The sequence below is a fragment of the Anolis carolinensis genome, unplaced genomic scaffold, assembly GCF_035594765.1.
Source record: "Anolis carolinensis isolate JA03-04 unplaced genomic scaffold, rAnoCar3.1.pri scaffold_8, whole genome shotgun sequence".
Classification (NCBI taxonomy): domain Eukaryota; kingdom Metazoa; phylum Chordata; class Lepidosauria; order Squamata; family Dactyloidae; genus Anolis; species Anolis carolinensis.
This window is the reverse complement of record NW_026943819.1, coordinates 15,556,035-15,568,564: the sequence shown is the minus strand read 5'-3', so window position 1 is coordinate 15,568,564 and position 12,530 is coordinate 15,556,035. Positions and strand designations below refer to the sequence as shown.

The 12,530-nt window shown below is 39.4% G+C and overlaps 1 protein-coding gene across 1 annotated transcript in view; it reads right to left on the bottom strand.

Annotated features, from left to right (window-relative positions):
• Positions 1–12,530, bottom strand: part of tcf7l1 (transcription factor 7 like 1) — a 73,538-nt gene that overhangs the window by 9,488 nt on the left and 51,520 nt on the right. Inside the window, exons 4-6 of the mRNA XM_003224210.4 lie at positions 5,506–5,589; positions 1,715–1,847; positions 1,110–1,212 (exon numbers count right to left, since the gene is read on the bottom strand). Of these exons, the coding sequence (XP_003224258.1) occupies positions 1,110–1,212; positions 1,715–1,847; positions 5,506–5,589 (320 nt within the window). The remainder of the gene's footprint in view (positions 1–1,109; positions 1,213–1,714; positions 1,848–5,505; positions 5,590–12,530) is intronic.

Sequence of the window (12,530 nt, the reverse complement as noted above, 5' to 3'; positions counted from 1 at the left end):
ATTAAAGATTTTTAAATCTTACAATGTCACATTCCCTTTATTCTGCTTCATCAAGACAATGCAAACATTCAACACAGAAATGCAGAAATATATGTGTATATGAATGTATGCCTTATGCTTATGTTATGATGTCATCCCAAACTCAAATAATTGTAAATTTGACTTCTCTTTGCCTATAGATTCAGATCTCGGTCATCTACCAAGCGTGCTTGATGTGGCCTGAAAACCAGTCTGTTTTACAAGATAGTTAAGACAACGTTGATATAGTGTGTGTATGTATATGTATGTATGTATGTATACATATACTCTCACACACACATAAATATATTATATCTATATTATTGTTGTTTTGTTGTGTGTGCGTGTGTGTGTGTGTATGTGTGTGTGTGTATGTGTGTGTGTATATATATATATATACACATACATACATACATATACAGTAGAGTCTCACTTATTCAACATAAACGGGCCGGCAGAACGTTGGATAAGCGAATATGTTGGATAATAAGGAGGGATCAAGGAAAAGTCTATTAAACATCAAATTAGGTTATGATTTTACAAATTAAGCACTAAAACATGTTACACAACAAATTTGACAGAAAAAGTAGTTCAATACTCAGTAATGCTATGTAGTAATTACTGTGTTTACGAATTTAGCACCAAAATATCATGATGTATTGAAAACATTGACTACAAAAATTTGTTGGATAATCCAGAATGTTGGATAAGTGAATGTTGGATAAGTGAGACTCTACTGTATATATATAGTAAACAACTTTGAACATCTTGACGAAAGGGTGGGATACAAATGAAACAGAAATGTGATACACCATAAAGGAAATTTAGACATTACATACACTGAACTTCATTTACAGCTTACAGCAGCATATGTTTCATCCTGACAAAAACTACAGACATGAAGCTTCTTTATCAAATACATTCTACCATCCCAAAGTGTACAGCACAGTGGCTTCATGGAATTCAGACAGAGCCTTGTTTTACACATAACATGTGTCAAAATCAAAAAATTCTGCTCGGATTATACAGAAAGGTTGAAGCAATCTCCACCTGACAGAGACAAGGAAGGGAGAGAAAAAGGTAATTCTTACTGTGGTACGATCCATCCCAATGGATGAGGAATTTGCCCAATGGCGCCAGGAGACAATGGGTAATAAGGAGACAGTTCTGAAGGATGAGGTGGCCGTGGAATTCCTGAGGGGAAAAACACAGACAATCATTGAAATAGTTGAGTTGGACCTGTAACCCAATGTTCAGTTCTTAACTGGAATTGTATCTTCCCTTCAGTCAGACAAATATGAATGTCCTCACCCTGGAAGGTCGGGAACCCAAGCAATATGAGGAGTAGCTTAGGAAGCTGAGTATGTTTAGCTTGGAGAAGAGAAAGTTGAGAGGGGACACGATAGCCATGTTTACATATTTGAAAGGATGTCATATTGAGGAGAGGGCAAGCTTGCTTTTTGTGGTTCTAGAGAATAGGACATGGAGCAATGGATTCCAATTGCAGGGAAAGATATTCCACCTAAACATTAGGAAGAACTTCCCGAGAGAGCCGTTTGAGCCTGCCTTGGAGCGTGGTGAAGTCTCCTTCTCTGGAGGCTTTAAAGCAGAAGATAGATGGCTATCTGTCTGTTGGACTGGATGGCCCTTGTAGTCTCTTCCAACACTACAGTATTGTTCATTTGTAAGAACTCACCTGTCTTTGGGTCAATCTCTGGGGACAAATGTGAAGGTGGAGAACCTGGAGAGAAGTGGTCATTGCTATAGGTGATAAGTGGCGTCAGCGGGTGCATATGATGTGCATGTTGCACCACAGGAACTTTATTCGACTAAAAGACAAAAGCAAGTGTTTACATTTCAATATGTAATTTATTTGCACGGAGTGGGACAGGTGGGGGGAAAATAAATTTAGAGTTTATACAATTTTTTGCAAATATATTCAAGAATATTTTCCAGGAAAATTGTGCATTACTGATTGACACGGGAGCGCAGTTACAAAAGCCACATGATTTTGCATTTTTTACTTATAATTTATTTAAAACACTTATCTGTTTTTTAAGATAAATTTTCCCAATGCAATTTACAGCAAAATTGGAATCCACAAGATATAATAAAATGATGATAAAAGCAAAAGATACAAGAAGGCTATCATAATAATGGATCAAAATTAACAACTAGAACCAGATAGCATCATATAAACAACATAGGTATGTGTGCTTTCATGTCACTTGTCGATTTAAGGCAGCCCATGAAACTCATAAAATATACTCAGGCTATTATTATTATTATTATTATTATTATTATTATTATTATTATTATTAATGTTTATGTTTATTTATACCCCGATTTATCTATTTCCAAGGAGGCTCAAAGCAGCTTAGAGGTTCCTTCCCCTGGAATTAAGTCTACAGCTGATCTGCCATTGAAGTACTAACCAGAGCTTAGGCTGCATCTACATTATAGAATTAATGCAGTTTGACGTTCCTTTAACTGCCATAGCTTAATTCTATGGAAACATAAGAGCTGTAATTTGGTGAGGCACTAGCACTCTCTTAGTAGAGAAGGCTAAAGACATGGCAAAAACACAACTCCCATGTTTTCATAGCACTGGGCCAAACTGCATTAATTCAACAGTGTAGATCCAACCTTAGTTTCCATGATCACATGAGATCTGATGTCATTGGGAAAATTGGGCAGCTCACATAAACAACAACATCTGATAAAAGTTATAACTGAAAATATTCTTATATGTTCATAGTACGATACAAATTAAACGTGCAATGCTTTAGAATGGCGAGATGCAACTTTATTCAGCTCACGTTTCTATTAGTACTCGTGTAGTGCTTTAATGGCAAAATCAACCAGTCTAAAGAGAGTTCTTGCAGAGTCGGTTGCAATCTGCTTGGATGTCCACCAAGCCAGTCTTCATCTGTCATGTTTCCCTTGCTCAGCCTTGACTTCGGGTTATTTATGAAAAGCTAAATAAGCAACAGTCCCCATCACACATTCGAAAAGTACTCCATTACTTACTTCCCTCCATTGTGAGAGGTATCCATTTACTCTTGTTCCCTATTTCCTGTTTAGCCAGTTACAATCCGTTTCCCTGCGACTCTAAGTATACTCTGGAGCCTTTGGCAAGAGATACCATCAAAAGCTTTCGGACATCCAACACTGTATCTGCCAAATCTCACATCACCTCCACCTACATGTTGTAATCTTAACACCAAAAAGGACAGTAAACAGGTCTTGGTAGTGACCGCGCTGATTCCTCCCCTTCAGTGTTAGTTTCCTTTCTCTTTAAATTGCTTCCTTCCTACTTAAAAATAATAATAATTCTTTCAGCTGAAAAATACCAAAAAAGGAATACCCCTCCCTATCAGTCAGAATCACATCACGCAGTACTGTTTTCATTCTTGTACATCCAAACTGCTCTTCATACAGTTGTGGTCTTTTCAACAAAACCTGTTCATTTTAGAATAAGTAAGCTGAAGTTTTTCTTCTCTCTCATCCCAGAATGAAACAGTTGTGCTAGTTATTGTTCACAATTCAAATAATAGTTCTTACATTTGCTTTTCCTGCATTAACCTGATCAAATAGCCGGGCTTTAGCACAGCAGGTTAACCATCAGCTGCAATAAATCTTGCCAGTCGAAAGGTTGGCAGTTTGAAGCCCAGCTCAGCTCACTGCCCACCCAGCAGATCATAGATATACTGCTTAAGCAGGGAGGTATTTTAATGGCACCTTAAGAAAATACAAGGAAAAAGGCTGGCAAAGAAGGAAGCCTGTGAACAGGGCTCTTCCACATGGAGGATGGAGCAACAGCACCCCCCCCCCCCCCCCACACACACACAATGGCTGGAATTGAGCACAACGTCCAGGACGCCAAAGATGGGAAATTCTTATTTATTTATTTATTACATCACTTCTACCCCGCCCTTCTCACCCATCAGGGGACTCAGGGCGGCTTACAATATAAACATACACATTAAAAACAGTTGTCGTCAAATTTAAAACTCCATCAAGATTAAAAATTACAATAAAATTAAGAATATCCATTAAAATATACATAATTATACATTTGAATATACATTTAAGGCGCTTTCCATGTTCATGTGGGGTCTGTCAGTAGGTCATATATTCTTATCTCATTTTTGCTGCTACTCATGCTCAAATGCCCGGTCCCATAACCACGTTTTTGTCCTCTTTCGGAAAGACAGGAGGGAGGGAACCTGCCTGATTTCAATGGGGAGGGCGTTCCATAGGCGGGGAGCCACCACTGAAAAGGCCCTGTCTCTCGTCCCCGCCAGCCGCACCTGTGAGGCTGACGGAACCGCGAGCAGGGCCTCATCTGACGATCTTAAGCTTCGAGGTGGGTCGTAGCGGGAGACACGTTCGGACAGATAAGCTGGGCCGGAACCGTTTATATGCCTATATACCTATATACCTCTATCTATTCTGTTGTCTGTCCTGTCTGTGTCTAACGGTGTTGAATGTTTGCCGTATATGTGTTTTTCCCTGAATCCTCTTCGGGGTGAGAAAGAATATAAATAAATATTAAAAGGAATATAAATACAGTAGAGTCTCACTTAGCCAAGCCTCGCTTATCCAAGTTTCTGGATTATCCAAGCCATTTTTGTAGGCAATGTTTTCAATATATCGTGATATTTTGGTGCTAAATTTGTAAATATAGTAATTACAGCATAACATTACTGCGTATTGAACTGCTTTTTTTGTCAATTTTTTTTTGTAAAACATGATGTTTTGGTGCTTAATTTGTAAAATCATAACCTAATTTGATGTTTAATAGGCTTTTCCTTAATCCCTCCTTATTATCCAACATATTTGCTTATCCAAGCTTCTGCCGGCCCATTTAGCTTGGATAAGTGAGACTCTACTGTACTATAAATCAATGAAGGTACCATTCAAAAGGATCAGGTTTCTTCACCTTCAGAAGACACAGGGGACTAGAGACAAGATCTTTTCTTTAGGATCACCTTTGAATTTGGCTTGTTTGGAACAATATCCCTCTAGAGCCAAATAACGATCTTTATTTCTAGATAAGTTTACTAGATAATTTATAATTGTCAATTTCCTTTGAGACTTCCTTGAAACTTTTCAAGTTTTGTGGACACTCTTCCTAATTATCTTGCAAAAATAAGGATCCAGGGACTCTTTCAATGCAAGAAGATGCAAAACACTGAGAAGACGTATGCTTCCACCTTTGAGGCAAGATCTTTATCATCTCTCATGCTTCTCCCACGTTATAAATGTATGACCTTTGTGGTTCTAACAACCTTCTTCCAAGTGTCATAGTCCTCTTTTGTTTTTTGTTTTTTTTAAATTTTAGGAACTATGCATGGATTAGTGGCCCAAATCTTCGCAACAACAAAAGCAACCAGTAACATTAAAACCAAACTTTTCGAGATGAATATGCAAAGATATCACTGATCCAGGAAATTAATACAAAACCAAGCCATAGACACTTACTAAGTGTGCAGGAGAGGGGGACCTTGTATCCTTTAGGGTAGCTCCAGCTGGTACATCCAGGAGTGGCCACTTCACCTGCAAATACTAGAATTGCAATAAGAAACATGAAAATATATAACTAAAATAATGTCATAAAAACAAACAAACTAAACTAAACACATTTTACAGGAGCATTCCCAAAACAGTAGCTGACTAATTTTTTTTTTTAGCATAAATCAGATTCTTCTATGCCAAAAACATCCTTCCTTATTATGGTCCGCATTTAATCCAACTCACTTTGTCAGAAAGATGACAGGGCTTAGAACAGCGGGCTAAACGGCTAACTACAGAAAATCCTGCTGATTGAAAAGTCAGAAGTTCCGAGCCTGGGTCGGGGTGAGCACCCGACATTAGCCCCAGCTCTCTGCCCACCTAGCACATCAAAAGCAGAAATGTGAGTAGATAAATAGGTACCACTTTTAGCGAGGAGGTAATAAAGGCACCCTTAAGGACATTGATTAGGAGGACGTCTTAGGACGACAAAGTTCCTCGGCATGGAAGATGGAGCAACAGCTCGACTTGCATGGCTGGAGATGAGCATAGCCTCCAAAATGCCAAAAATAAGATGGGAAATGTGTGTATTATCTGTTCTTGTTAATTGTATAATGGCATTGAATGCTTGCAATATATGTGTTCTGTAATCTGCACCCTGAGTCCCCTCGGGGAGCTAGAGCAGAATATAAATAACGTATATTATTATTATTATTATTATTATTATTATTATTATTAATTAATTATCAGTCACTGGTGAAAAAATAACTAATTCCTTGCTATTGGCTTCCCTATTGTCTTAGTAACATGTGCAATTTGAGATCATAGGGTTTCTTCCCATGCAAGTACAGTAGAGTCTCACTTATCCAATATAAACGGGCCAGCAGAACGTTGGATAAGTGAATACGTTGGATAATAAGGAGGGATTAAGGAAAAGCTTATTAAACATCAAATTAGGTTATGATTTTGCAAATTAAGCACCAAAACATCATGTTATACAACAAATTTCACAGAAAAAGTAGTTCAATACGCAGTAATGTTATGTTGTAATTACTGTATTTATGAATTTAGTACCAAAATATCATGATCTAGTGAAAACATTGTCTAAAAAAATGCGTTGGATAATCCAGAACGTTGGATAAGCGAGTGTTGGATAAGTGGGACTCTACTGTACTGCTTTCCAAGTGTAGCTATTGATACTGGAATAGGAAGGAAAACTATGACATGACTAACCTTCAAATATGTAAATCACATTGAATCCCATCTTAGGAGAAAGGCAGGATATTTATTAAATAAAACCTGACATATAAGAGGTTCCCAATGTTACTTAAGTGCTATGGGAACTAAAATCAGAGAAACCTCTATCTGGATGGCATAAAACTATGATTTTATAATTAATCATTAAGTTACATTATCTGCAAAATTATATCTCAATACTTTAAGTCTGTGTTATCAATCTACATGTTCACATTTAGTAATAATATTGCGGAAACTCAAAAACTAGCTTGCACGGCTAAGGTACTAGCAGAGCAACAAAACAATTTTATGCCGTTATAGCTGAATGCAGTGTATCCTGTGAAACGCTGGCGGGTTGGGAATGTGGCCTGGATGAGTCGCAGCTGTGCAATGGAATTTCCCTAACACACAAATCTTCATGATGTAAAACAGCTGGAAGGAAATCCCAGCATGCTCTGTTTAGAGGCAGAACAACCAATAATTTAAGTGGAAGATTAACCCTTCAACTTAAAACAAACGTTCAGATTTCCTCCAACATATATTCCAACTATCTGCTCCGAGAGTGCTGATCTGTTTCAATAGGTCATTTGGACAGATTTAATCTTGTGAAAGCCCATGCCCTTTTTATTTCTTTTTGGAGTATGGGCAAATGAAAGTGTAGATATCAAATCTGTGGATAAGAGGGTCATGTTGTACTTAGTTTCTACGCAATTTTTAGAAACGTGTGCGCATGTTTTCTGTAATGGCAAAGGAAAAGTCTAACCAGGAAGTGCAAGCACACAAAAAAGTACTGACTTTCATATATATTTTCTCATCATGATGGAAGACCTTTTAGAATTTGGGAGGTGGAGAAAAATAGCAGAAGAGACATATTTGCATGCTATAAAGAAAAGACAGGTCAACCTCTGGCAGAAAGAAGCATTCCAGACAAACATGTCTGGGCTACATGTTCCTCACCCAAACAGAGCAAGCACTTCGAATTGACATCCTTGTTGGGGATTTTCCCTCTACATAAGGCATTTTTTTGAAATATGCAATTGAGGCTATGGTAGGAGGAGAATAACTGCAAACCAAGGTCGACGGCTCCAGGCAAGAGGAATAAACACACAAAACAACCCAAGGTCAACGTATCAGAAGTACAAATAGCAGCCAAAGACAGACTGGAAGCAGTAGGTGTTCTAGAAGTCAGAGATGACAAACTGTGCCAAATATTAAAACCAAGAAGACAAGCAATTGCTATAAAGCAAATATTCTACATTTGCTGATATCGTGGCAGACAAAAGGGAACAGAGGACTTGGCAAGATCTGCTCTTTTTATACCGGCATGGAGAGTGGACACAGAGTATTACGAAAACACTAGAAAGTTTTGAGTGTGCCCACAATTTATTTGTGTGATTCATGGAGATCACATGGAAGTAGAATGTGTGTAAATTTGAAGTAAAATAGGAAAGGAACTTATTGATGCCCATAAAACATACAAACAGTGACAGAACAACCTTGTCCACAATACATAACTGTTTTTCTTCAAACTTTGATTTCATCTCACTTTCTGTCCCCGTGGAAACAAGGACTGGCAAAAAAGCTTCAGTGGAGTTATCTTTTCCCCATGATAACTCTTTCAGGAGTGAATTCCCCTTCTGAGGGGTAGATTTCTCTCCCTTCCTGTTGTCTCAGCCCCGTTTTTAACTATGAGTTGTTTGTAAGTTGGATGTTTATAACTCAGGGATTGCATGTATAGCCAAAACTAACAGCACCAGAGCAAAAATGAATGAAAAGACACGTTTAGCAGCTGCCACGGCCACTATCTATGACTCAAGAAGACCCAGAATTCTGTGGAAAATATTTAAGAAGCAATTCTTGTAAAATCCAATTGATTATGAAAAAAAATCCAAGAGGCCATTGCAATTAATATTCTATATTCACAGAAAACTATCACCTGTAACATTTATAAATATTGGTTTGCAAACAGAATGTCCTAATTCACTTGCTCAATGAAGGAGCCACGGTGGTGCAATGGGTTTAAACCTTTGTGCCAGCTGGACTGCTGACCTGAAGGTTGGGTTGCTGACCTGAAAGTTGCCAGTTTGAATCTACAAGACGGGGTGAGCTCCCATCTGTCAACTCTAGCTTGTGGGACATGAGAGAAACCTCCCAGCAGGATGGTAACACATCCAGGCGTCCCCTGGGCAGCATCTCTGTAGACAGCTGATTCTCTCACACCAGAAGTGCCTTGTATATTCTCAAGTCGCTTCTGACACTATTTTAAAAACTTGCTCAAGGTTCTTTGTGCAATCGCAAAGAGTTGATGCATGTAACCTGACAACTTCCTGGGAAAATCCCACAGCAACATACTTGCTATGTATTAAATACACACTCCCGCTTCTCTTGTCATAAGAAGATGTATATTACGACTGTTAAGGGAGATCTCATTTGAATTTACATGCATATTTCCAGGCATAGCTCTGCCTGGAACAACACACCACCTGTATCAGCAGCCTGGCCTTTTACTTGTTTTCCTTCTTCTTGAACTGAGAATTCAAATACCAGCCCTGCAACAGTTCTTTCTGTATGTAACAAACTAATTGTTGGATATAAGAACAGTATCCCTGCACAAACAACACATAACAAAATGTTCTCTACATGTTGCATTGCAAAACATATGTAACATTTGTACATGCATGGTACAGAGAACCACATGAACCCTGGCTTGTTGTTTACAAGCACCACTGCAACTAGCTCTACAGCCTCTACAGGCACTTTTATTAAAAAGTCTTGTAACTATATATTTTTGCATTTTTGACTTGACCGCCTCCCATTCTATCCATTAGTTGTGATGTTTGTTTTATCATTTTACCATCTTATTTTGTAATTATTGTGTTATATTGTATTACTGTGTTTTAATTTGTTTTATTTTATTTGATCTGTTTTGTTGATAGTGTTTATTTATGTTTTAACTCTGTTCATATTTTGTTTTTGAACCTGGCCCATGTTAGTTGCCCAGAGTCCCTTCGGAGAGATGGAGACGGGATAGAAAAATAAAGTAGTAGTAGTAGTAGTAGTTGTTGTTGTTGTTGTTATTATTATTATTATTATTATTATTATTTGCAGTGGAAAACATTAAGCAAACCACAGATTATCCAGAGAAAGTCAATCCCCAGGTATCTTCACAAAAAAGACAGAAAGCTATGCTTATGTTCAGACAAATTGTTAAACATACTACAAAACAAGCTCCTCTACAGGTAAGACACTAACTGAGCAATTCACCAGCACAGTGTTTACAATTACGGTAGAATCTTCACTTATCCAACATTCTGGATTATCCAACGCAGTCTGCCCTTTAGTAATCAGTGTTTTTGTCGCCAATGTTTTCAATACATTGCGACGTTTTGGCGCTAAATTGTAAATACCACATAACATTACCGTGTATTGAACTGCTTTTTCTGTTGATTTGTTGTAAAACATGATGTTTTGATGCTTAATTTGTAAAATCATAACGTAATTCGATGTTTAATAGGCTTTTCCTTAATCCCTCCTTATTATCCATGATATTCGCTTATCCAACGTTCTGCCAGCCCGTTTATATTGGATAAGCGAGGCTCTACTATAACAAGCCATGTTTCCCAGGCTTCTTTCACTAATCAGATTTGCGTAGAATGAATTTCCTCTTATTCTCACTGATTGTGTATTTCACTAAACATATTTTCTATTCCCAAAGGAATTGCTGAAGTATTTTTGCATTATCATCCTCATCGCCATTGGGAGAGAGGTTAAGGAAAGTGAAAGCAGTAACGCATTTTAGGCCATTGCTTTTAGAAGACCAATGGGAGGAAAGAAGAAGACAATGCTCTTTGCACATTTGAAAAATGCGCTGAGAATAGGTTGCCATGAGATGCCTGCAGCTACGGCAGAAAGGCTGCCCTTTATATAGAGCTGCCTGAGCTGAGGCTCTGTAATCAGATCTTCGCCTTCAAGGCTCCCACAACAGCCAATTGTGGAGAAGGCAGGGAGCCAGGGCCGTCATCTGTACAAGGAGTATGTTTGGTATGCAGCCGGCCCCATGACTCCCAACTCGCGAGCGCAATGACCTACAGTACACTCTGGCCTCTGAATTCAGTAGAAGTAGTTTCCTAAATGACTGCCTTTGATCGACTCTCCAAGCCTTGAGATCAAAGCGGCTGGTTAGACTGGGGAAGTCCCTGGACCTGGCTGCTGTACAGCTACAATCTGTTTCCAAACATTGAGTGGTGATGTGAGCTCACTTGCCATTTACTGCAGAGTGATTTTGACAAGCCTCGTAGCTGCTGGGACGGCAAGCACTGCCCCACTGGGTGAGTCAGCTTTCTAGCAAAGCGCTGGCAAGAGCTGGGAAGCTGTGAAACCCAAAATACCCACAGAGGATAGACAGAGAGTTCTGCCCAATTAAAAGTCCTGCGCGTTATCATTTTCGAGCTGGCTTACTTTACGCCCCACCCTGCTTTTCTATTCAACCATCTTGGTCACAAAAGGGTCTTTCTAATCCATTCTGTAAGCAGAGACGGTGCTGGTGAATGGGGAGGGGGTGCCCCTAAGGAGGTTTTATAAAGGCTCCTTCTCATTTTAAGCAATGTGTGGGGGTTGGGGAGACGCTCTGAAAATATACAAGGAAAGGGACCCAGCAAATGCTTGGAAAACCGAGCACAAGATCACGCCATTTGGAAAGGAGGGAGGAAGGGAGGGGGAGAAAGAGTGTCTGTGTTAATGGCATACTGAAGCTATAAAAGTTTCAAAATGGTTACATTCCAGAGAGATTAGAACAGGCCTTGCTTGCTTGTTACCTTCCCTTCCCACCTCCTCTCTGCAATGAAGAGGATTTTAACTATTTCTCTCCCACATGCTGTTGTGCCACACACACAGTACAATGCACCCTGCTGTCCGCACATTGACCTGCCATTTGCCAAATAGCTTCCCCTCAGCTGGGGATTAACATCCTCCAATTCAAAAAAACCATCCAGTGGCCCTGAAATGCAGGCGCGAACAATGGGGTGCAGACAACAGGCAGGCCTTGCCCATGACTGCTATGCTTTTTCTTGCTGCAAGAAGAAGCCTGCAGCAAACTAGAAGCGGAAAGAAGATGAGAGGACAAACAAGAGTTGCAAAAAGCAATCCGAAATTTTAATGAACGGACTTCCTTCCCTTGTTATATGAAATTATCTTAGCAAAGTTTTTGAAAACAAGGTAACTCAGAGAAGTTATGTCAATCATTTTCAAACTGTGTTTTTCTTTGCAGAGCAAGTTTTCATGGGATTTTTTTATATATAAAAGAATCCCATGAAAACTTGCTCTGCAAAGAAAATATATATCATGTATTGTCTCAACTCCGCTCGACTGGCCACGTTGTCCAAATGCCCGATCACCGTCTCCCAAAGCAGCTACTCTACTCCGAACTCAAGAATGAGAAACGTAATGTTGGTGGGCAGGAAAAGAGATTTAAAGATGGGCTTAAAGCCAACCTTAAAAACTGTGGCATAGATACTGAGAACTGGGAAGCCCTGGCCCTTGAGCGCTCTAATTGGAGGTCAGCTGTGACCAGCAGTGCTGCGGAGTTCGAAGAGGCACGAAAGCAGAAACGTGCCAAGAGGAAGGAGCGTCAAGCCAACCCTGACCGAGACCGCCTTCCACCTGGAAACCGATGTCCTCATTGCGGGAGAACATGCAGATCAAGAATAGGTCTCTTCAGCCACCTACCAACCCACCCCCATGACCCTATAACTGGAGGACCA